At 38.1% G+C, this 27,002-nt stretch overlaps 1 protein-coding gene across 3 annotated transcripts in view; it reads right to left on the minus strand.

Moving 5' to 3' along the window:
- The window catches only part of Ptger3 (prostaglandin E receptor 3), a 203,715-nt gene that overhangs the window by 123,685 nt on the left and 53,028 nt on the right, over positions 1-27,002 (minus strand). Inside the window, exons 3-4 of one of the 3 annotated variants that reach the window (XM_048814066.1) lie at positions 4,966-5,057; positions 254-630 (exon numbers count right to left, since the gene is read on the minus strand). The exons of 1 other annotated variant lie outside the window; for it this stretch is intronic. In XM_048814066.1, the coding sequence (XP_048670023.1) occupies positions 603-630; positions 4,966-5,057 (120 nt within the window). In that variant the 3' untranslated portion in view covers positions 254-602. Of the gene's footprint in view, positions 1-253; positions 631-1,700; positions 2,620-4,965; positions 5,058-27,002 lie in introns of those variants that run through there. One more of the 3 variants, XM_048814067.1, reaches the window with a different exon arrangement.

Genomic DNA, 27,002 nt, shown 5'->3' on the forward strand with positions numbered 1-27,002 from the left:
AGTCTGAATAAAAAATTCATCCCTGCAAATATTTAACTGAGTAAGTATGTGTATTACATGTACCTTACATACATTATCACAATAACCCTACAGGTAAGTAGCATCATCTTCCTTTTATAGATTAGTTGATTGAAACTCAATGAGATTAACTTTCTCAGGGTCACAGAGTTTATGAGTGGCATAGCCATATTTACATCCGAGTTTGATTTCAAAACCCATCCTTTTACTACTGCGTCACTTTGTCTTTTTTTATTCACTGCATCTTTATTCAGCTCTTTATTCAAACTAAACTGTCCAAAATTATTTGAACTTATGGAATCAAACGGATTTTTAAGAATTTATGCAGCAGACTTTTTTTCTCTCTGCAACAGGTTTCTTTTCAGCTGTTGGTTTCTTGGCAGGTGCAGCCTTTCCCCCCACAGGCTTCTTCTCCTTAACACCAACAGCCTTCTTTCCCAGATTCTTTATCACAGGTTTCTTGCCTGCTGCAGACCTCTTCTGATCTTTTTTATCTGATTTAGCTGCTGCTGCAGCTGCTGCTGCTTTATCCACTCAGAGTTTGTGATTCTTAAGCAGAATATCATTGTAGCAAATCTCGTATCCTACTGTGCTGCATTAAGAGAAGTACACCTGAAATCAATAAAATTGAGTTTGAATCTAAATTCTTACTATATTAACAATGAGACATAGGTAAACCCTCTATAAACAGTCATCTTTTGTTAGTTTGTTTTGTTTTTTGGTGCTAGGGATCAAAGGCAAGCACTCTACCAACTGAGCTATATCCTCAGCCCTAAACAGTCATCTTTTGTAACAATAAGATAATAGATACATGGCAGCAAGATAATGACATAGATGAACCATGGGGAAATATAAGTAAACAGTAGTGTTATAGTTTGGATCTTACACACACCCCCACAGTACCATAGGCTAAAGGCGTTGTCACCAGCCTGTGTACTTTTGGAAGGTGATAGAATCTTTAGGGGATGGGAAAAGATGGAAGGAAGTTAGGTTATAGGGGCATGCCCTTGAAAGGCATATTAGGATCCTGGTCCCTTCCTCACCTTATCATAAGATGACCAGCTTCGCTATATCACCTGCTCTTCACCATGATGTTCTTCTGCCATGGCACAGACCCAAAGTATGGGTGCAAGTGACCATGCACTGAAACCATAAGACAAAATTGAATTTTGTCTCCTTTAAGTCAGTTTTCTGAAGTATTTTGTCACAGTGACAAAAGTCTGACTAACACAAGGAACACAGATATTTTTATATTGGAGGCAAAATCTATGTGCTTCATAAAATCCACTGAACTTAAACCTGAAGAATTGTGTAAAGCATAAGATTGGTGCTAGTTAAAACAATTTCAAATGTAGGCTTGAAAGAAAATATGTAGTTTATAGCTAATTCATAACGGGTTCAGCTTTTTGAGAAAAGTGACTCTACAATTGGCTTAATCTAGTTGATCAATGAAAATGGAGCCAGTTCAGGCTCCTCTGGTAAGACTTCGAAGGCCATATTTTTACCTCTTTCTCAGATGTTCTCAGAGGTGACAACATGGTAAACCTGTGATGCAGTCAGTGAACAGGGTCAGGGGAGCAGAGGCAGAAATGGGGGGACAGCAAGGAAGACACATTGATTGGATTTAAAAGCGGGTGAAGGCATGTCAGTTGAAAGCTATTAAATGACTCAAAATATTTTTAAAAAATCCACAGAATTTTTTTATTGCAATACAAAGAAGATCCTTTTATTTCACAAAAAAGTAACAAAACTTGATGCAGAATAACTGTCATTTATTAATTTTACCTCTTTGTATGCTGCCTGAGAAGAAATCTCAAACTGATAGTGACTCAAAAGTAGGATAAAAATGAAGATATAACTAGAAGGCTATGTATGAATTTATTTTTTATTGCTTTAACTGAATAACCTGATAGCCTCCTAATTGTTTATAACACATCAAGGATGCCCTTAGCTGCATCAATCCTTTGTCTTTAAGAGCAAAGAAATAGCAATAAAGCAATCCTGAATTACCTAATGACCTATAACCAGAATTTAAACTGAAGAACGTTTATTTCTGAACTAAGCCCAGAGGGACACCACATCTCCACAGAGACCCTCCTGCCCACACTAGGCTTGTTTTCTGTCTCATTAAGTTCATGTCCTCTTAATAGAATTCTTGCTCTCCATGTGTTGACTTTTCACTGTTAAAATATACACTGATTTTTCAAATTCATGTTGCAAAATCAAAATCATTATAGAATGAACAACTGTCCATCTTAGTTAAGATTCGAATAAATGTTTCAAGTTGGAGGAAACTCTTGAAATGTGAGTCATTCTTTTGCTTGTCTTTTCCATAAATCGTCCTCTGTGGAATCCTACTCAGCTTCTTCAAGCTTGCTCAGAATCTCCCAAGAAATGAATTTAACATTCGGAGGCATGGGTTATAACAATAAAACTGCTATCCGAGTGTAATACTGACAAGAAAAAAAAACTAAAATAGAAAAATGAGACAAAAATAAAGATATAGTCCAAAAAACATAATGTTCTTCTTGGGTGGAAAGAAACGCACAGACTCGGGGAAGCAGGAACTGCGCTATAAGTCCAGCTCTGTTCTTTCATTATCTGTTAGAATATAGAGAGAAAGATGCAATAAACTCTAATAGGGATAATTTTTAAAATTTTGTATTGGTATAAGGAGCAATATATGAGTAAGAAATACATATACTTTATGCAGATAAAACATTTGAAATAATTATGTGCATTTTATAAACAAAAGCAATTATAGGTATATCAAATGACAAATAAACTTGTCATAAAACAAGTCCCAACAAGTATATAACTATCATCTAAAAAGAAATAAGGAAGAGGGCAAAGTGAAATAGCTATAAAATACAATGTTTCTCTTACTAATCCCACAAAGTGTGATATTTATTTATTTATGTATTTATTTATTTTACTGGGGATTGAACACAGGGGCGCTCAACTACTGAGCCACATCCCCAGCCCCATTTTGTATTTCATTTAGAGACAGGGTCTCACTGAGTTGCTTAGTGCCTCGCCCTTGTTGAGGCTGGCTTTGAACTTGCCATCCTCCTGTCTCAACTTCCTGAGCCGCTGGGATTACAGGCATGTGCCACCGTGCCCGGCTTGATATTTATTTTTTAAGATAATATACAGTGCTGGTTAGAGTGAAGCAAAGCAGAAACTCTGATACATTGCTTATGAAATTTTAAACCTCTGATAATTCTTTTGGAAAGCAGTCTGATAACATGTATCTGAGTAGTGGAAATAGCACTTAGTAAAGCTTCCTTTCTTTCTAATTACATTTTATTTTTTAAAGTCTTCTTATGGCAAAAACAAAAATCAGAAATACTAATTACACCTCTGCATTTGACCTCCGCCAATGCAGTACTATTGTGATGGTGCCAAAGGTGACCACAGATTATGGTTAAGGAAACTATAGTACACTTTTGATAGACCCAAATAAATTTTAAAGTAGCTTTACAAAGAATTCGCAATAGTCTAAGAAATGTTTATATTAAATGAAATAAGAACAAGATTCAAAAGTGCATATATAATGTCATAATCATATAGAACAAAATCAAGAAAAGTACAGGGGAAAAAAGAATACAAAAAATATAGTAATATAGATAGATTTTGCTTGAGTAGTGGAAATAGCATTTAGTAAGCATCCTTTCTTTCTAATTATTTTCATTTTACAAAGTTTCCATAATAGAACCTGGCTTATTTTTCATAATGCAGGGAAAGTACAATAAGGTTGACTTTGGAAAATTAAAGGCAGCATTAAAGTGAACCTACCCCCCCCCAAAAAAAAAAAAAAAGAACGAGATGGGAACCAGGCTTCCTTCTTTTCCCTTCACTCACCACCCCAGGGGAATCTGCCTTGATAGCAAAAACAATGCTAGGTACATGTGTTCATATCTCACAGATATTTTTTAAAAAAAAAAAAGGGTGCAGGATTCTAAAGGTCAGTTGAGCGAAAATTTGTATTGGCCTCGTGATTTTCAACCTGTTTCCCAGAATCAGCCAGCTTATTCTCACCATGTAGGCCTAGCTACCTATCTCCATGGAAAAACACATTCAATTCTTCCCCTGAAAAACAGAAGCGACTATCTCTCTCTTGCTCTGATCATGGGAGGACAAACAGGCAAGGCAATTAAGCTGCTAAAGTGTCCACACTCATAATAACCACTGTAAAGGAGTTAGCATACATGCCAATAACCAAAAAATGAAATAATGTGAGCATATTTTCTTTCCATTAAAACGAAAAGGTCAAATTATTTGATAAGTCAAGTGTGCGGTCTTTGAAAAAAATAATTTAACATTTTATTTATATTCTTTCTTTAAAAAAAATAGATCACATAATGCTGTAATAGCCAAAAGGGCTTTTTCAGTTAATCCTATGGCTCCTGTAGTCTCTAACAGAAATATAGAAAAAAAAGGTATTCAAGGGAGAAAACTAATAATCAAATTTTAATATAGCCAATCATGCATCCCAGTTGGCATTGTGTTCTGCTTTCTGGAGTATTCATCCACTGACACACACATTTCATACAAAATAAATCTAATCAGAAGGGCGACCGAGAGCGTGCTAGCCATATGGTGAACACGCTGGATTCTGATGTCTAATTAAAACAGTAGCTTAACCTTAAAATACTCCCGGAGAGTGGAGTGGAAAATTAGTGACATGCAGGCTTTTTCATGGAAGAATTGTTTTGTCACAAGACCAGACTGGAGCCCATCACATAAAGGTCTTGGAGGAAATTTAAGTAGAGATAAAAGCAACAATAGCTCTTCTTAGGAACCTGGTACTCTTTAATCACATGTGTATGCTTTCATTTGCACTTTGATTCTTAGAGATACTCTGCCTTCAAAGCATGAACTCAAAGCAGAGCAGAAAGATGACAGACGGCTACAGTGTAAACCTAGGCAGCTTCTAACTCTCACCTTTCCAAGTGGTCACTCCACATCAAGGTTGAGGAGCACTGGTGGGGTAAGGAGGTGGAGCTGGATGCGTAGTTGTTTGTGTGATACCTGATCTGTGAACAGACAGAAGGTTTCAGGGACAGAATTATTGATCATGACTCCTTTTGTCAGATGATACTTCCTTGAACATTCTAAAGAAAACCAAAACCCACATATCAACTCACATTGGTTATGATCTAGTAAATAAAGATGTCTTCACTGTTATCTCCCCAAGACCATCTCATTCTCAACTCTGTGCTTTCATTGACGCTTTTCATTCTTCCTATGCTATGACATCAACTTCTAAATCTAAATCTCAAGAGCAGCTATCTCAGTGTTCATTGAATGCCGACTAAAAAGTCTTTGACTTGAAATGATTTGATGTAGGCAAATCTAATTCTAGCACTCTCCAGCTTATTATTTTTCATGACTTCCTACTGCTCTTAGGGTAAAGACCAGAACCTTAACTCACAGGCCCTGTTTGATCTGGACTCTGGCTGAAACTGTATCCTTGTTTCAAAACTTTTTGCCCTTTTGTTCTTGGGCACTTAAGCCACACTAGCCATCTTTGAACATTATGCACAGGTCTATACTCCTTTGCACTAGCAATTTCTCCTGCCTGGAGTGATCTTCCACTCCTTCATCATCTGACTGACTCCTACTCATCTCACAGGTCTCAACTTGAAAAATCACCTCCTCAGAGGACATCCTGTTGACTAGGTCTGCCCGCCCCCCCATGTAACCATCACTATGTTCCCTTTTAGGAACTCTGTGTAGTTTGAAACTAACAGCTATTTTGTGATTGATTGTTTAATATTTGTCAGTATATCTAGGCTATACGCTTCATGAAGGCAGGAAATCTGTCTGATTTTGTGCACCATTGTATCTCCAACAGCTATCACTCACCTAGCACATAGGTCAGAGTCAGTAAATATTTGTGGCATGAATGAATAATGCTGCAAAATGGGTCCTGAAGCCCATCCCTCAGTGGCATTCTCCTAGTTATAGTCTAAATTCCTTGAATGTAATGGAAAAATTCTAAGAAAATATTTTGTCATAGTTGAAAACTATTTTTAAACATTTTCCAGTAATACTCTTACAAGAAAAAGCAGAATGAGATGAAATTCTTACAAGAAACTGTTATGAGCAAAACCAGAAAGAAATGAAACCCAATGTTTTCTAGGTCAGTCTTTTTTTTTTTTTTTGCTAGAGGATTTTTTCTTTCAAACACATGATAAAGCTCGCCTTTGCATACTTACTCTAGCTGGCATAACATTGCATAAGTTCTCCACTTGGACATATAGTTTTCCAGTTCTTGACTGTGTTCAACAAATGGATGATTTCTACTTTAGGAAGGTCGTGCTTAAAACATCCTGAAATGACATGTCTTTTATGCAGCCCCCGCCCCAAATTCACATTTTGTCCAATAGAAAAAGTTCAGCAATTTTCACTGAACTATTATGACTCTGGAAGAATAGTCAGACTTGGGGGAAGAAAAATATCAGGTTTTCCTAGTTATTCCGTAAGAACATCAAAGCCCCTTTTGCACTCTGATGGGGAAAAAAAAAATGCTAAAACACAACCTGTTAGGACAGGTTCCTGCCTTCAAGGACCACCAGTTTTCTCCAGCTGTCTTGCTCCTGGGTTCTTGTTTAGAGACCTGTGTTAACTAAGTAAACTCTTGAACTCACATTACTTGTTAGCCAGACTTCAGTAATAGCTACAACCTTAGGAATTTGGATATCATGGCCTGTCTTGTGTCAAATAGCAGAGAAAGCATAAAGGATGAGGGTTGCCAGGTAATTGGTGAAGCACCACGGGGTTCTGAAGCAGGCATGGTCCCTATGGTGCTGTGGGAGGTGCTCCTCCTGTGGGTTCTCACTTCCCCTCAGGGCTCTCTTGGCTATTCACTCAGTCATTCCCAGTAGAGACCTTTGCTTTGCTGTCACCTGTGCCTTCCTCAGCTTTTTCTGCCTCTGCCACCCGTGGATCACTCATTTCAGGCTGTCGATTTTCTTTCTTATAGAGCTTCTTTATTTCACTCCTCTTTTCTGGTGTTGGTGCTGCTCTTTAGATTCTCGCCCTCATTCCTGGCTAGACTATCAGTTTGAGCCATATGAAATTATCATTTTTGATAGGTCAAATAACTGCCCCTAAAAGACCTATGCTCTACATGGTGAAACAATTATGTGGAATACTCTAAGGGTGAATATGTGTCATTAGACATTTGTCCAAGCCCATAGCACTACACAGCACCAAAAGTGTACCTAGTGTGAACTAGGAGCTGTGTGTGATGCTGTGTCAATGCAGGTTTATTGATTTTAAAGAATGCACCACTCTGGGGGGTGATGTCCTTAATGGGGAAGGCTATGTGTGTGTGAGGGCAGGGTGTATATGGGAAATGTCTGTACCTTCTGTTCAATTCTGCTGTGAACTGCTCTAAAAAATAGTCTTATTTTTAAAAAATGTTTCTATATTGAGAGTTTTATATCTGATTTAACCTAATGATACACTTCTAGTTACTCTTTCCAACCCCAGTTTTTCTTCTCTTTAACATGTCTTTAACATGTCTTCCTATTGTCTCTAAGACAAACATCAGTCAAATTCAAATACATTGCTGTAGGACAAAGCCCTGAATTACCTCAGGTCCACCACCTAGTGGCTCTAGCCTCCACCTCCAGATTATCCAGATTGATCTTCTGCCTCTAATTTGCATGCAAACTGTGCTTCAATCCCTAAACCATTGTTCTCTCTTCCAAAGAACAGCCAGTGATCTTTCACCCCTAACTGCGATGGAGTGTACTATTCCCTCTTTCTAAAATGCTTCTCTCTACCTCTCTCCAGAATTAATTCTATTTATCTTATAAGGCATAGCCTTCAATTTTCTTAAAAAGGTACTATTCCTTCTTTCATAATTCACAGCATTTTGAAGATTATTCAAGATGTACATATCATATTGTACTAATTAGCCTATACATTTGTTTCTCATACTCTGGTTCATGAAGTCCAGTAAGTATTGAATAAAATAAAACTGTAGGCATACGATTGACTCTTCCTCAAGGGCTAACAGCATGTGGTCAAGGACTGACCAAATGTTTTAGCACTCATGAGGATCTACTAGCTATAAGCCACTTTGACAGGGGAGATGGCATGCTCATAACTTTGTTTCCCTTTACTGTAAAATATGTAGTCACTTAGGTCCACATAATTCCTTGAGAACATTTATGGTTATATTTCATCTACCTATGTGTTATTCTTCTTCACTGCATTGAGGAAAACCTAGACAGGGAACATTTCTGAATGAATGAATGAGTCATTAGGAAGGGCTGTTTTGTGTTGAGTGCTCCTAGAAGCAGACCCTGCGTCAGGGACTTCTATGTAAGTTAATTATTAAGGATTTGCCCTCAGGAGAAACCAATAAGGGAGCAAAAAAGTAAGATGAAGAAGAAAGGAAAAAAAAAAAAGAAGAAGCCAAGAAGCTTTGAAATTTCAGGTGAATCTAGTCTCAAATTGATCCTCAGGGGAACTCCAGAGCATGAAAGATACTGCAAAGTTTGTCCCATCTCTTGATAAGGGGTCAGTGGTTTTCTGCTCCCACATCTATCAGTCACTGCTGATTTAGAGGGGGAAATAAAAGCTGCTGTGCCCAGTGGTCAGCCTCTGAAGGTCACTGAGTAAGCAGCTAGCAGTGAAACAAGCAGAGACTAGGTTAGGCATAAAGCTGCCTATGGAGCCTAAGGGGTACAGGAGGGAATCCAGTTGTGTGGGATGCAGTGTTTGGCAGTTATGCTAAACTGGTACTGGAGGCAGCGGACAATGTACATGGACTGGGGAACTCTGGAAAGTATGACCTGCTGAAAATAATCTTCTCTCTCACACTAGGGATTGCTGTAAGTTCCTTCACTAGAGACAAAGCTTTTAATCTATGTGGAGAAGCAATATTTAAAAAGTGAATCTTTGTGTGGAAGGGAGAAAAGTAGAAACATTTATTTGAAAACTTCCATATGTTAGGTGATACTGAACTCTTTTGCTTTTAATTCCAATTAATGCTCAACTCCATTTAACACACTGACTTTCATCCCCAGCAAAGTATGGGCCTTTTCTGGAAATGTAGACCCATCTACTGATGGGTCTTTCTCAGACACCTTAGCTCTTGTCAACACGAGGATTGGTCCTTATGCTGTTCGAGGTCTTCCTGCCTGAAATAAGTCCTTTTGCTCATGTTTCACGTAAGCTTGTAGTTTTGCTGAATTCTTACAAATTGCCAAATGTATATGGTATTCAAGTTGCTAGCAAAGCTGGTTCTCTCTCTGGATATTAAAGCCTAAGGATTTCAGTTAAAACAGTGTTATTTTTTAAGGCACATTACAGAACATTTTTAAAGAATTCAGTAAGACACTGAAAGTGTGTGCGTGTGTGTGTGTGTGAAGAAAGTTTCTTAGACCAAGTTATTTTCCTGTTGCATTTATGGTAAAAGGATTGATGTGAGTGGTTATTCGCAGACACCTGGACACAGTCCAGTTTTTGGTCTTCTTCTGTGGATGGATTGTGTACCCTGTGGCTGTTGGTGGTTTGGCTGAGGAGGCCTGGTGCCTGGGTTTACAGAGACACTGTCTCTGTGTGCTCAGCACTGTGCTAGTCTGTCTGCAAGATTCTTTCCAGAATGATCTATCTGTACCACAGGCTGTAGCTCCTTTATAGCATGTCACTAGAGAGTTCCCTCTGCCCACTCGCTTCAGCTCACTAATTTATTCCCATTTCACTGCCTGATTGTAGGCGACTGGGACTATGGTAGTCTGTGCTGGTGAATGTCCATGCATGGCATGTTGTAAAGATGAGCTTGATGTTTTGAAGAACACAGAGAAAACTACTCTAGAATTCCCTCTTATCGCTTCTAATTACCTATGTTCTTGTTACAGATCATCCTGCTCCGGTAGCTATCCCCTTCCTCTTCTGACTTCCTGTCCCCTGGCTCCTTTCCATCCACTTTCAAACATGGAAAGGCTTCTCTTATCTTGGAAAACAAAATACACACAGACACCTGTGCTTGACTGCTTGCCTCTCCCCCTTCCCGTCAGTGCAGCCCACTTTCTCACTTCCCTTTACCACCAGTTTCTCTAAGCAATGTATCTGATGCTCCTGTTTTCTCCTCTCAACTCCATCCTAAACTATCAACCAGAATTATAAAGTGCTTTCCCCTTGTCAGGAAGCTTTAAACACTTCACCAATATTAACTCATTTAATAATTATCGTCTGTATTTGACATACAAGGCAACAGAGGCACAAACAAGTCATTTGGTATTTGCCATCATCCCTGGTATTGTACTCAGGCAGGATAGATTTGTACAATAAATTAAGCCCTCTTATTTGCAGACTTGTCCTATTTTTTTTACATTACTATAATGAGACCCCATTAATCTGGAATGAATAAATCATTCTAATGAAGGATGAACTAATTTTTATATTTTGATGAGATAAAAACAGAAATTAACTGGTCAGTTAAAAAGTAAAACATGTAAAGTAATAGGGATAAATTTTGATCTATTCAAGGAGGAACAATTCTGACAATTGGAGAATGTTGAAATGCAAATCCAGGTTTCTAATAACAAGTGAATTTTCCCAATCTCAGTAACAATATGTATAATGTAATTCAGGATTTGTGCTTTGAAAAATGTCTACTCTAGTAGGGAAACAATTGAAATAATAAGAAATGATAGAAAATGGCATATAATCACACTCTAAAGAACAGTGTGGTGAAGATTGTCTTCATCTAATTTGTTGGAATTTGCAGGGCATATCCTGAGAGCTGATAAGCCCTTCTTAGGCACTGGGCCAGCTACCACCAAGAGGGTGGGAATCCCTGTGGGAGTAAACAAAACTTCACACTTTAAAGCTAAAAGGAGCCTTGGAGATGATGCCATCCAGCTCTCTCATTTACAGATGAGACTATAAAGCCAAGTCTGTTTTACAGTCACAGGGCTAGTTTGCAGCAAAGTTGTGTAAAAATATTGCTTTCTTTACAAAATATGAGTTAACTAATTATCCAGTAGAGGGGACAAAGATAGATGTGTAACCACATCAACATTCTAAGGAAATGGGTACAGCTGTTATGTTATCTACTGCCAGTATTGACTTCTGGTCTCTCTGGAGTGAGGTTTCATTTCTACTCCGGTCCTACTATATCACACTAACAAGAAGAAACTGTTTCCCCTCGTTATTCTCCAAAGTTTCCTTCCTTTCTTATCACTCTTCTCAGAATTCACACTTCCTAGGGAGACAGAGTGGAGGGCAGAGCCTCTCCTTCTCATGATCCTCCTCATGGCTCTGAGCAGACTCAGAGAAGCTCCAACTACAAAAATTTCTCTCATTTGACAGCCTTCTCCTCAACTGACTCCATTTACTGTGGGGCTCAAAGCTTCACCTCACCTCCAAAAGGACTTTATAGTTAGTAAGCTCTGTGACATCCAGGACTTCTGTTTGAATCTTAATCCCTTAAAGGGGATTCTGTCTCTTATCCCTTCCAAAACACTAAGATATATTTATTCTCAACAGAATAGACCTTAAGTACAGTTATATTAGTTTCCTCATAATAATACAGATTGAAGATGTTTTAAAAATTCAGAGAAAAGGGAAAGAAATTTAGCAGATTGGAGGTTTCATAAGAGGGTATAGGATATAAAAAATAATAATTGGGAGAAGGAAATGGAAGGCTGAAGAAAGAGAGAGTTTTGAATGAGGAAGAGTCAAGACGAGTGGGCAAACACAGATGGCAACAACAGACGTTTCACTTTTGGACTAAGATTGGGTAGGGTGGTATAGCAACTGGAGAAACAAAACTACTACCCAAACCAAGACTTTGAGGATTACAATTTTTGAGGATTACAAATGGTGGTTGGTTGTCAAAATCCTAATTCATGGAGAAGTGTCAAAGATTAAACAACCCCCTTGTATGAGTGGCCTCCTGGACTTCCAAAGCTCAAGCCTCAGTATCGTGAGGAACACTGACTACACTTCTCTCTGTGACATTGCCTGGTACATCTGCTCTCATTCTGGGATCCTCACAAGACTCCAATAAACCTAAATGTCAACACTGAAGATGGATCTCATCCCAGATATAATCTGATTTTATGCTACAAAGGAAGAGGTATAAAATTTTCCGTTTTAAATTCTGACCCATACTTTGTAAATGAAAGGTAAGAGTTTTTAAATACCCTTATAGTCTAACCAGTCTTTTGTGGGAAATTTGGACTGTATGTTGCTTCTCTGTAAAGAAGAATATATCAGTTTCTCCACAGCATCTGACAAAATCTTTAGATACTATACTTCCAGATAGTTGATCATGTTTCTACTGCTAAAAATGTTCTCATTTCCTCTTCAACTAGTTAATCTTTATCAGAAGGGTACATGTAATGTTTCATTTGGATATTAGTTTTAATATCCATTTTCCAATTTATCACCAATTTCCAATTTATCTCCTTTATTTTTTACCTTCTGACTGGACACAAATTCTATTAGAAAGTGACTTTTCACATCTAGCCTCTGGTGTTACCCATCCTTCATAAAATCCTGTGTTTGGCCACATGGTATGGAAGACAATAGACTTTAGAACATACGTCTACATAGAATCCTGGCTCCTCTAGTGATTAGCTGTGAGACATTCAGCAAGCTACTTGACTTTGCTGGGCTTCAGTTTCCTCCTCAGTAAAATAGGGATAATGGTAGCAAATTCCCCTTAAGATTGTTGGTAGAATCTAAGAGTGTTAATGTATATGAAGTGGTGAGAACAGAATCTGACACCATGTCACAAAGTGAGTGCTCAGAAAGTATTTGCTATAAATACTGTCTTAAGAACTGAACAAAGCTCCTAACATTTCATATTGTAACTGTAAAATGTAACTGCAGCATAAGGAACTTTACAGATATTCTGAACAACAAAGTAGTTATGGTACTAATGACTTAATGTAACCTATTGGTATAAATAAACATGGCCACTTGGACAAAGAAAAAAATAATAATGCTCATCCCTAAGCTCTACAATGGCAGAGATTTTCATCTGCTTTGTCTATAGATGCACTGAGGGACTACACTAGCATACTAATATCATATCCACTACATTGGATATAATATTTAGTATGCTAGCCTCCTACAGGTATTGCAAAGGAAAATTCCCCAGTCTGAAACCTTTGCTGAAGGGAGAGTCACAGGTTTCCAGATTTTCTACAAAGATTCTATATAAGGAATTCTTACGTGACTGGACAAGGTATGGAAACACAAGATAGAGGTTAGCCACTGACTCATGACCTTGCCAGTCAAGGAATAATGAGCTGACAAGGCAGAGATTTCCTCTCTTGAGATCTGAATTTGGAAATGTCAGAAAAATGAGGAAGATAGCATCAGCCATGATGGAACCGATTATGAAGTTAGAAAATTATATTGACAGTATAGAGAAAGAATAGGCAATTGGTAATGGAAACACAACTGAACAGGGAGAAAATAAGTATAATAATTGTGGAGGGTAGACATGAAAATTAGTTTATTTCAGTTATTGATTCATGGATTTCTGTTTGGCCCTCTAACTCCAGCTTACATACCCAAAGCTATAATGTTCCATTACATTAAAATCCTACTCCAGCTAACTTAAGTGCTGGTCTTTTTCTTATATCCCAAAGAAACTAAATAACTAAACAATGCAAGCATCTTAGATAATCCTTACTTCAATAATCCTGGTTCTCACCGGTCGCTCAACCCACCTCCCTGCAATGCACCCACACACTATCCCCAAAGTTATCCTCATTCACAACCAGATCCTATCCCTTTTGGCATATGCACAGACTAAATTTTTCTTGCAAAGGTTAATTCAAATCCCACTTTCATCCATGCAAGATAGAGATGGCTCCAAATTTTGTGAGACCTGAAGAATATGCAACTCTCTTTAATAAAATGAATATAAACTTAGTCCAGGACCTAGGAAAGTTTTGTGCAAGTGAAGGGCTTTGAAGCTTGAGCTTCATTAGCTTTCTGTGTACTGCCTAGAACTTTTCTCCCATGAAAATATTCTACCAGCTATATTTACAACCGTGAGTATAATCACACATGCCTGTTGGAAGAATTACCTCAATCTTGCCTCTACCACCTCCCACTTTGGGAGCATTATTGGTAATTGGACTATAGTATTCCTTTATCTTGGGGCCTTAGCAAGGAATTTCTGGTATTTGACATATCTACTTTTGGTTGGGAAAACATCAGTACATACCACTCTCCAACTCATTCAGAACCTAGCATATGCTCCTGGTGTTGTCAACTAAGCCATTCTCAACATAGTTAATTTTAAAGAAAATCTGATTATTACACATGTATACACACAAACATTCCCTCACAAATCTTCCACAAAATGGCTTGTTGTGTTCCTATAATATACTTCAAACAAAGACCAAAATCCCATGGCACAAAAACCTTCTCTTCACTTCTCCAAGTTAATTTCCCCTCCCTCCCTCTCCATATTAGCAGAGGTAAGATATTTTCCATTTGTGGACATCCATGAAAGGGAAAAGTCAATAAACATGAGGAACAGTTATCTCTGGTTTTAAAGTCCACTCAGTCTTTTTTTTTCCCCACTTCCTCCCTCCCCATTCACACTTGCCTGAGTGGAATTTTCAGTAAAGAATCTGACAAAGAGGTGGTAGATTTGTTACTCAGCTTGATTTAACCATTCCACCAATTAAGCATGTACTGAAATATCATATTGTACCTCATAAATACATGATGTATACAATTGTTATTTGTCAACTGAAAGTAAAATATTTTTTAAAGTAGACAATAAATAAATAATATATATAAATAAATAAATAGCTGGTGCACTTCAGTGAGTCTCCAGAGACTTGCAGAAAGAAGAGACAGGCAAGCTGGGGGTGACACCCTGGAGAGAGGACAATACCTGGAAAAATAGACCAGAGAGAGGCCGCAGGACCTGTGACAGTGCAGAGCGGTGGGCCAGAGAGAAACCCACCAAGTGATAGCTGGACATCAAGAACTTCCAGGAATCCTGAGGATTCGACAGGGACTGCATCTCCTGGAGTCAGCCAGAATGCGCTTTAATTTGGTCTTACAGAAATAGAACTTCATATGGCTAGAATTGGGGGATATGTGGATCCAACCAGAGTCACTTACTGAATATCAGTATCACTTAATTGTAGGTTCCTTGGAGGCAGCCTTCATTTCTATCCTGTTTCTGCTCTGTGTCCACACATCACAGTGTATGAACTTGGTAAGTATTTGGTGAATAAAAGAATGTCTGATCTTTTCTTCTAGCTCTTTCAAATCAGAATAAATTGAAAAGGAATAAATCCAAAAGAAATAAATCCAAGAAACCCATCATGATGCCTGACGCAGAGTGGCATGAGTTACTATTTGCTGACTGGATTTAGAATGTACTTTATAAGCAGAAAGGAAAATTTTTTCTTTAAGCTCAGGTGATAACCATGCACACCTGGTGACATTCACATCCTGCCTTATCTTTTATGTGCTCTCCAGCTCTGTAAAGGTGAACCAGGCGAAAGGAAGAAAAATTTTTGATACTAGCAGTACAATACTCTAGAGACCAGCTCCATATTTGCTACTCCTCCATTCATTGAATTTGGTTGATTTGTTTCTCTGTTGGACCTTCTTCGCTCCAAACCAGAAAGATGCAACCATAACCCAGGAGGGAAACTGTCACCTGTGGCTGGTTCCTGAAAGATCCTAGATCCCTGGATTTATTATTGTCTTGTGAAAAACTAAGCTGGGCAGAGGCTTATTAGTGCACATAATCATTGGGTTGTGTACTGGAAATTGTTCTTACTAGATATGCAGTACTGTGCGGCTTAGCTATGATACTTGTCTGCTATGATGTTAATTGATTTAAATTAGAAACTATAACAAAGCTATTGATTTAAATAACAAAATTACTTTAACTGTTCCAAATACTGGACCAATAAAACAATAACCATAGCCTGGGAACTCAACAAGTTATCAGCTTAAAGGAAGAAAAAAATAAAAATATGGGTTTTTGTTTGTTTGTTTGTCTGTCTGTCTTGCAGGGCTGGGGATTAAACCCAGGGCCTCATGCATGCTTGGCAAGCACTCCACCACTGAGCTATATACCAAGCCCTCCATTTTTTTGTGTGTGTGTATTTTTTAAAAGATGGCTAAGAAGGAAGTTGTACAGTTCAGAAAAATCATAAAGATATTTTGGTGAAACAATAACAATATTCTCCAAATCTCTGAATTCCTCCTAATATCTTTTCTGGTACTGGTATCAATACTGTCTCTCACCTTTCCTCTCCTTCCTAGAAGCCCTCCTATGTTGCAGCACCCAGAAAATGGGAACGTGAACTCCCACTGGTACAGAAAGAGAAGACCATTGCTGGAAAGTGATTTGCAGACAAAAGTCCTTCTAATGCTAGGAGGAGGCCACAATACCAGAAGGGAAGTGGGAGATGATGTCCTTAGTTCTCCATCACAACTGCCTCAGCATCAAACCCCAGAGTCAGGGGAAGAAGAGGAAGCCCGCTTAAGCTCTCAAAAGAAGGAATGGCCATGGGCCACTGAGGACACTGCCTCACCGGGAGCCCTGGCACCCCTGCATGGACATGAGTGGGAAGGCCAGTGATGATCCCTGCATCTCCCCCAGTGTCACTGGACTCTCCCTGGGGCTCAAGAAAGGGACTGGAAAGCCAAAGACCAGAGGGACTGCTGCAAAGCTACTGTGGTTAAGGCCAGTGTGCCATTCTGGCAGAGAGAGCCGTGCTTGTGGGAGGAAGAGCCCAGAGTATCTAGAAGGAAGTGGCTGAGCCTGGGCGTCTTCTATGACCAAGAGAAGATAGTGGGGCCAAGGCTGTAAGGCAAGGCCGCAGGACTCAAATCATGTAAGGAAGCAGTCCACTGTTTTCACCAGCAGCTGTCCAGCAACCAGGCAAGACAAAGCCAACCATGGGAAGCCACAGAGGAGCCAAAATGTGGAACCAGGACCAACACATGGCCAAGTTGCCTCCCTCCACTGCCATTATCAGGAGAGTATGAAAGCTTCTCCCTCATACAGATGCATCTTGGTAGGGATTAGAGAGCTGGAGAAACCACCAAGAATAAGGTCACTTACCTCAAAGACTCTGAGTTAACCCAAACTGAAAAAAATCTGAGAACCCACCCTGCTATTCTCCTACCTCCTGGGCCCTGGCAGCTGACAACAAGGATTTATGAAGATGTTTTGTTCTCTATAGAAAAATTTTGAATACATAAAATTGTATTCATTTTCCAATTAGTATTTATTGTACTTTTACTACAGCCTGGGTTTTAGACTACGCAATTTCACCCTAGCTATTAACAAAAGTATAGACTCTCAGAGCTAAACAGCAGTCAGTGAAGCTAAATATTATAATACATGATCCACTTTTGTAAACTAGTGAATAAGAGCCTTTTCTTGTCCTATTTGATGCATTATAAAGATCATCAGGAAGGAAACCAAAATACTGCCCAAGAGAACTAATAAAAAGGCCATCCTAGTTCCAAACAAACTGGGGCTATAGGTCAAAAGGCAAATTTAAGTCTGACAAAAGGTAGAAGATATGTTCTGCTGTAAAATTTGTAATCGAAGAAAGCCAATCGAAGGTCTCATTGCAATTTTATACACAGTTTTCAGAGGCAAATCACAAGAAATACAGCCCAGATAAAAAGAGAATAATCAAATGCACTCTTATAGTATATTACCACATCAATAGTTGAGAAGGATTAAATACGATTAAAGACCATCATCAATATGGTAATTGCACGGAGTAATGGATTCCATGATACATGCATCCTTATTCTCCGGGTCAGAGCTGATTTGATTAATTTCTGTGCATCTGAGTACTCTGGAGAATGTCCTGGTCCCTGAAGCTGCAGGTGTGATCACTGTCTGTGGCAAAACACTTACTTCGATAAGAGGTGATTCCCTGTGGTCCCTGCCATGCATAGCAACAACCCACAAGCATCCAACAGAATCAAATTAAATCAGAGTTAGTATAACCCTATCATGAGAATATTAATTGGATACTAGCAAAGGCTACCAAAGGTCTTCCAAATATCAGACAATTAAATTCAACTTAGTAGTAGAGGTCAATTCAATTTAGTAGTCATTGATTACTTATATTTTTTAAAAAAATATTTTTATAGTTGTAGTTGGACACAATACCTTTATTTTGTTTATTTTTATATGGTGCTGAGGATGGAAACCAGCATCTCACACATGCTAGGCGAGTGCTCTAGCCTAGCACTGAGCCACAACCCCAGCCCATGATTACTTATCTTTTATGTATAAGACAACATCCTACTAGGAATTAAACTAGAGACTTTGCCCCTAATGAAGAAAAAGTAGGCCCAAATCTCCATCATATGGAATTAGGCCCAACTTCCTTAATAAGACTTCTATAGCACAAGAATTAAAATCAAGAATCAATAAACGGGATGGATTCAAACTAAAAAGCTTCTGCTCAGCAAAAGAAACAATCAGTGGGTGAATAGAGTGCCTACAGAATGGGAGCAAATCTTTGCAACAAGCACATCAGATAGAGCACAATCTCTAGGATATATAAAGCACTCAAAAACCTTAACACCAAACAAACAAATAACACAATCAATAAATGGGCCAAGGAACTGAACAGACACCTCTCAGAAGATGATATAATCAACAAACATATGAAAAAATGTCAACATCTCTAGCAATTAGAGAAATTATTACTCTAAGATTTCATCTCACTCCAGTCAGAATGGCAGCTATCAGGAATACAAACAACAATAGAAGTGTTGGCGAGGATGTAGAGAAAAAGGCACACTCATACACTGCTGGTGGGACTGCAAATTGGTGCAGCCAATATGGAAAGCAGTATGGAGATTTCTTGGAAAATTGGGAATGGAACCACCATTTGACCCAGCTATCGCTCTCCTCAGCCTATACCCAAAGGACTTAAAAACAACACACTACAGGGACACAGGCACATCAATATTTATAGCAGCACAATTCAAAATAGCTAAACTGTGGAACCAACCTAGATGCCCTTCAATAGATAAATGGATAAAAAAATGTGGCATATATACACAATGGAATATTAGCAATAAAAGAGAATAAAATCATGGCATTTGAAGGTAAATGGATGGAGTTGGAGAATATAATGCTAAGAGAAGTAAGCCAATCCCAAAAAACCAAAGGCCAAGTGCTTTCTTTGATATGAGGATGCTGACTCATAATGGCTATGGGTGGGGGAGCATGGGAGGAATGGAGGAACTTTAGATAGGTCAAAGGGGAGGGAGGGGAAGGAAGGTGGCAAGCAGGTAGGAATGATGGTGGAATGAGTTAGACATCATTACCCTAAGTACATGTATGAAGACACAAATGGTGTGAAAATACTTTGTGTACAATCAGTGACTTGAAAAATTGTGCTCTATGTGTGTAATATGAAATGAATTGCATTCTGCCATCTTGTATAACAAATTAGAATAAATACATAAGTTTTTAAAAAGACAGCATCCTAGAAATTTAAAAAATCTCAACTCAAACCAATAAAAAATGTTGTAAACTGTATCTGATTACAAAGTACTCACTATGTAGTATAAGTTATGTGTATTTACTGGTTATGATGAGTCTAAATTCTCAATGCATTCCCATTTCTCTAGTGGCAAGAACATCAAAATAAAAATGACTAAAGTTCCATTAGTTAATATATGGCCATTTGGAAACTAGATCTTGCCTAAAAGAAGTTAAAAAGCCCGTTGCTTAATTTTAAATACAAAACAATACAGCAAACTGTCTAGTATTTAGCGTTTCTTGTTCATAATAATGTAATAACTAGGAACCTCAGGCAGTACCTTGATAGGTTCTCTGCCATAAAATAACTCATAAAGAGGAAACACATTTTGAAAAATAATTCAGAATGTGTACAATAAGTAAGGAATTAACAGGGCCCTGATTATTAGCTAGGTACCAACTAAAACTGCTTTTCCAAATTTTTCCCAGTTAAATGTGGAAATAATGATAAAATTATGGTCACAGTATAAACAGAAGTGATGAGATTTCTGGAGAGTCTTTTTTAAGAGAAGAGGTATACCCTTCTTTTTGTCTTTCTTCCTCCTTCCTTCTGACCAGAGGTCAGACTAATGACTGGAGCTCAAGTAGCCATCTTGGACCATGAGACAGTACACTAAGATGGACAACTTGAAGTAACTTTAATCTCTGATAATTAGAAAATAGTTAGATCAGTCCTGAACTACCTAAATCTAGAATTTATAAAAATAGCAAGGAAATACCCTTCTTTATTCTTTTAGTCATTGTTATTTTGGTTTTCTCTGAAGCTGACTAAAATCTAATATATTGATAAAATCATTTCATTAGCCAAAATACAAGCAGCTGTCAGAAAAAAAAGCTTAATGTAATGCAAAGGAAAGTCACATTAATTAAAGGAAACTGATAATTTTCATTATATCTAGCCTAAAATTAAGTTAATTACTTAAAATTTTCTGTCCCCAGGTTTAGCAGCTGACATGAAGAGACTAGTTTTATTGGGCCCTAACGTGTGTCATACCTAGAAGTTCAATGACTTCAAACTGTTTGCATGTTGTTTTTCCAAAATTTGTACAGTATTTTGGCCTTTTCAAAAAGAAGAGCTGGCATAGCTTCCTAACACCAAGCAATACAAATCTGTCCCCTCCCCATTCTGGGTTCACAGTATAGATGTGGCAGTGGCAAGAGCTTAAAACTGAAATCAGAAAAACTGAACTTGAATCTCAACTCACTGTAAACCTGGAAATGTCCTACCTTTCAACACTTGGTTTCCTTATCTATGACCTTTGGAAATGATAACATCAGCCCCATTTCCTGAAGGAAACTGGGATTACCAAACAAAATAAATGTATGCAAAAGTGTTATCATTGCTATTAAAATCATGTTGGTGTTCACGTCTTCACTGGGAAAGGTGCTTTATTTGTATGGGGGGGGGGTGGTATAACTACCTTTTTTAAAAAAAAAATTATTCTTTTGCCCCCTGCATTAACTTCTTTTCTCTCCCTTCTCAATTTTATGGTTTTATAGAATAATTTTGTTTTTATAACGTGTGAGTTTTGGGGAGCTACCTATATACAAGTGTTTTGGTTAAAAGAATATTACTGAGAATAGGTATTTGTGTAACTTACAGCTGCTTATTTGGACAGATGCTGAAAACAAAAATAAATATATTTGCTCGTGAAAGAAGACTGTTCAGTTAGAATATGTCATTTACTGATTGAAATCTAAATGCTATGTGCAACAAATTAATTTTAACCCAGAATCCAGCATTCAGACACTTCACATGGAAGCATTGATTTTCATAGTATCAAGTAATTATCAATAGTCATAAAAATGATTCAGGACTCACAAGCTATTGCAGTCCATTCTGAATTATCAAAGAAATATTACCCAATGCAACCAAAATATTTAATCGTTTTGTGCCACGCCACAGTCAGACTTAAAAAAGGGAAGCACTGGATTATCTCTGAAGTGTTCACCGGGAGCAGAAAGAAAATGTTCCAGTTCCATTTCACAGACAGCAAAGGTAAGATTGAATTGTTACTCAAAAGAAAGCAGGTTGTTTGGATTTCCTTGTTGAGAGAGCTGCCTTCTAAATTGTCGTTCACCTGGCACTGCCATTTGATTAATAATGAACGTGCCCCGACCCTAAATTCTACTCAGGTCCTCTTTCTGTTCTTCCTCCCTCCTCCCAACACATACCATTAGAAGTCCCCCTCTCCAGTATGACTTGGAAAAATGAGTCATTCTACAAGGACCTGAATTCACTGCAATTCCCGAATGCATGGAGCTTCACTACTTCTTTCAGCGCTAGAATTCTACAAAATCAATTGTTCAGACACACCAGCTGGTAAGAATCCCACAGCATGCCCTCCTCCCTGCCAGGCACTAAGGTGGAAACAGCCCAGTGCTAGTCGGAAAACAGGCAGCTCCTGAGTGAGCAAGGAAACGTGTCTTATCATCTCATTTCATTTCCTTTTAGGACTCAAACAAGCAAGGAAAGAATAATTTAAAGGCTCATCCTACGCTAAGACCCTCTCACACAGCAGCATGACTACATCACCTGGGACGCATCTGATGAATGACCATCAACGCTGGCTTGATTACTATAGCAAAAACACGTCTGAAACCGCAGTGGAAGTGACCATGACACGAACCTGGCCAGAACTCTTTGAATTTAATTCCATCAGATACTTGAAAATAAAGTCCATTAACCTTATTTTTTCCTCTTACCTTTAAAAAAGTACACCTTAGATCACTCATTGTTAAATTTCTCCCTCCTCTAATCCAGAACACGGATATTAGATCTTGAAGATACTTTTCTCCAAGGGTAAATACTCCCTTAAGAATCTGTCCTGTGTAGTGGGACATTCTCATCTTTAATTCATTTGTTCTTTAGCATCATTGTTCCACCTTTGTTATTCACCAGCCCCCTCCAAAAGAAAATATCAAAATGCATCACAGATTGACATCCTTGGTAAAGGGAAAGCCCCTAGAGAGAATGAGAAAGACGCCCAGGCCTCCTGTTAGGATATAAAATGTGTCTGTGCGCACAGGGCTCTGAGTATGTCTTTGCAATGGAGATGGAGGATATTAAAGAGCTAGGAGACTTCCATGCTATACTCCTTTTCTGAGAAATCCGTGAAGTACTGGCTGGGTGAATGAATGAAAGACTGAGAGAATGGTAGCTGGAGTTGTTAGGGAAACTGCAGACTAGTGATACCGCTCAAGACAAGAAGCAGAGGAGTTTTCAAGCAGTAAATGATGAAAACTTTGGAGCCATACTGCTGTTTTCAGCCTTTCATGTCAAAAGGAGGTGGTTAGAGTTAGTTTCTATTAAAAGGGCTCTGGGTTCTTGGAAGGGAAGTGGGTTTCATCCTTGTCAGCATCTGTCTTCACTGCTCTGTTTCTGAGTGGTCAGGGTGCATGGATGTGGGATCCAGCTTAGTGAATTTAGATTGTGCAGCCAAAGGCCACTCTGCCCCTTACTGCTCTGCTTCTGCTAACCACCGTTGCAAGCCGTCCATGGGCTGTGTGTATGAGCTATGCGCATTTGAGCGTATGAGGGGACTGGTCTGGCATTGAGCGCTGATTGGGCTGTGCAATGCAAATGTGCCTTTCCTTGGCTCTGCCTGTGATCCACCACAGCACCTGAGATGCATGTGACTTGTCAAGATGTCAATCAACCTGCTGACCACAAGACATCATAAAGCAAGAGTCCACCTTCAAAACCCTATTCCCTGGCTTATTTGGTGAAGAACATTCCATCGAACCTCCCTTGTGTGTGTCCCCCCTATAAAATAAAAATAATCTAGGTGCATGCTCTCTTTCCAGTGCTGCCTAGCATGGAGCTGACCCTTGGGAGTCACTGAGCAGTCTCGCCCTTGATCTTAGAAACTCATGTTCGTGGGCTGAGTGGGTTCTTCACCATTTCCTTAGTTATTGATACAACCAGCTCCTTTGAACCCAGCTCATCTCACCAGCCTGGCAAGATGGTGACAAACCACTCTCCTCTATTCTAAACCAGACAATCACCTCCCAGCCTGGCATTCCCCAGCTAAGGCCCTGCATGGACACATGCATTAAAGCAAACTCTCTTTCCCTTCATCTTACCTCAAAAACTTAACGTAAGAAATGAAGAGTGGTTGCACCCATGAGACTAATAAGTCTTTTCAATTTAATATTCTATCAATGATGGCACCAAGAAAACTTCACTGGGAAGGGAAAGGAGGCATCCTGAGTGACATGTGTGCCAAAAGTTTGTCACATTTCTAGAATCAATTCCTAATGGTCATTAACAGCTACTTGTGGAAACACCAACTGTTTCTCTCTAGCACTGTAGAAAGTTCTGTAAACCCCAATTGTTTCCACTAACACCTCTCTTGGACATCCTTGAACTTTTTATTATATATATATTATATATATATATATATATTGTGTGTTCATTAAATTCAATTCAATAAATATTTCTACACCTACTTGGAAACCTTCACTGACTTTGAAGCTGGAGGTCTGGAGAGAAGAGGAAATGGAAGAAGCCAGAACAATGAGATTAGAAAGATGTGGTTTCTCACTCAAGAAGCTAATGGTCCTGTGGAGGAGTCTAAAAGCATGTGCAAGTGACTACAGAATGTGTTGAGCAGTACCAAGTGGTCACAGAAGCATAGAGGAGGCACTACGAATGTACCAGCCAGGGAGTCATTAATTCTGAATCAGGCATAAGGAAAACATTCTTGAAGTGTCAATATTAAATTGACCTGGGCCTTGATGAATGAGTAGAATGTTCTTAATTAATAACATTTAAGCAAAGAAAACAGTAGGGGCAGAATTGTGGCTGTGCATAATGTTCTTTAGGAAAAGACCCACAACAAGCTGGGCTCAATGTCACTGAACACGCCTGGAATGGTATGTGTACACCAGTCTCCTAAGGGCTTTGAGTAAGTTAAAACATTCCAGTTTTGTACAGAAGGCACTGGGAAATAGCAATGATTTTTAAGGATACTGCTACTATTCCCACTCTCCAAATTAAAAAAAAAATCAAAACTCAGGAGGGATAAGAAACTTACTCTACAGCATGTGTTGATGTAGTATTGAACTGAAGTCTTTAACTACAGCACCCAAACACACCTAGTCTTAGTTTTTTTTTTAATTGATTTATTTTTATGGACAAGTAATGATTTTATATAATTATGGTGTATAACATAATCTTTTGATATAATTGTCTTGATTTAAATTTATTCATCTATAAAATCAAAATAATAATAATACTCTCCATCCACCCAAAAGTTTTGATCAAATAAAATTATAGATGTTAAAATGCCTTAAAAAGTACAAAAGACTGCTATGAGTATCCATTATTAGAATAGCACGATTTTTATTGATATCACAATTACAACTGATATTACTCCTGAAATTACATAAATGTATTTCTGCAAAGACGATTAGTGTTACTTAGCGTTACCTCTGGCTCTGAATGGCTAACTACTCTGCTTTGCTTATATTTTGTCCCATTTCCTTTCACCAACTTGTGAAGTATTATTTCCAACTCATAGAAAAGTAAACACAGGCTGAAACAGTTTAAAATCTGTCCAGCCACGTAGCTTGTAAATTAAGAACCAGGCTTCAAATTTATGTCTTTAAATCCAAACCCTCCCCATGCGGCTCCCCACTGCCTTGTTATGGATGATGTTCTGAGCTCTTAGGCCGCAGTGACACTTTAAGATGATGTGTTCAGGGAGCAATAGCGATACCAGAAACCTCAACAAGGATGTCAGCACCTGGCTTTGTGCAAGAACACAGCTTTTTCTGAGCCTGCTGAGGGTTGTGTTGAAAAGACAAGTGGTATATTTCCTTGGGGTTTGACTTAGCCTGACCCATTTTCTCCCATCCTCTGGGATGGAATGGTTTTACATATTACACAAGTATTGATTTTTTGAAAAAGTCCAAAATCCCTCTATGTATATGTAAAAGTATTGATTCCTTGCAGTTATTTCAAACTTTAAAGCTTCCCTGAAGATCTACTGAATCATTTGTTTCTATATTTGGAAGTTTATTTCTTTTTTTCTCTTATTTATGAAAATTACAAGAAAAAAAACACTAAATAGACTTGGTAGTATTATACAAAAATTTAGTGAATGGTAATGACATGGGCTTATTATTTTAAAATGTGTGGTTTACATTGTTTAAAAAAAAAAACGGATCAGAGTAGATAATAAGCTGAGTTTGGCCAAATTCATTCTTGGCAACATTTCACATTCAGTGAAGATGATCAGATAGTCCAGTTGTAACAGATATTAGTGATTGTTAGGTGTTCTGACTTAAACTGGAAAATGATTGTTGTGAATATTTTTCTAAATAACGTCTTTGTTGTTTTTATGAGTAAAGTTTTCAAACAAATTTCAAGCCAGTAAGATAAACATGGAAACATTAGAAGACTAGCTTTGAAAATATGCCCATCCAGAATTCATTTACATCACATACAACATAATAAAAAGAGGTTTGAAGCAGGGCACTAAGCTCAACAGCTAAATTCCAACAAAATATTTTTCTCTGACACCACTTCAGACTTTGTGACCATATAATGACAAGTTTGATGCATAGAATTCCCAAGTTGGAAAAAGCCTTAAAGTAGCTATGTATTCCCATTTTCTACTGTAAACTCTGTAGCAGTTTCCCAGCAGTTGCCTGAACATGACAGGAAACCCATTACTCCCTAAGACAGCTCCTTCCATCTTGGGCCACATTGCTTAAGCTCTTCTTAAAATAAAGTCAAACTCTTTCTCTCTGTAGCTTCTTCCCATAAGCTTTACTCTAGCCTTCAGGAAAATAGAGTAAGTCCCTATTCTATGTGACGCTCCTTCAAACATGTTAAAGAATTCACCAGAGCTTTTAGGTGTAGTAAGGTTTGAGGAGAAACTTGCAGAGACAAATATTTGAAAGGATATTAATCAAGACAATAACAATGGTTAACTTTGAGTAATGTCATACAGGGAAGTTTTCTCTGGTCTTTTTGCTTTTTTCCATTTTTTGACTTTTACACACAAATAAAAATTTTAACTACAATGAAGAGATAATGTAAAGCAATTCATTTTAGGAAAAACATTTAAATCATACAAGTCATTAATGAAAACTGAGATTTTACTTTGAAGAATCAGAGAATCTGAAATCTTAACTCTGTAAATGATAAACTTTGGTCTTCTTAGAATCTACACCCACATGTTAGGGGCTCATAAATTAAAAAATTCTCAACTATTCTGTTTACTAATGAATTCACAGCTAGGAAAAAATAAATGACTTTATGTACCTGAAATAAATTATTGTTCTGCCTGGATTTTGGTAATTCTATGACATTTTGAACATGAAATGATGATGACAATCATGATATTGATGACTAAGTACTGCATGAAGAACCTGGCATGTATATCAAATGGTTTATATAAATTAACTATTCAAA

Source organism: Marmota marmota, unplaced genomic scaffold (assembly GCF_001458135.2).
Source record: "Marmota marmota marmota unplaced genomic scaffold, marMar, whole genome shotgun sequence".
Classification (NCBI taxonomy): domain Eukaryota; kingdom Metazoa; phylum Chordata; class Mammalia; order Rodentia; family Sciuridae; genus Marmota; species Marmota marmota.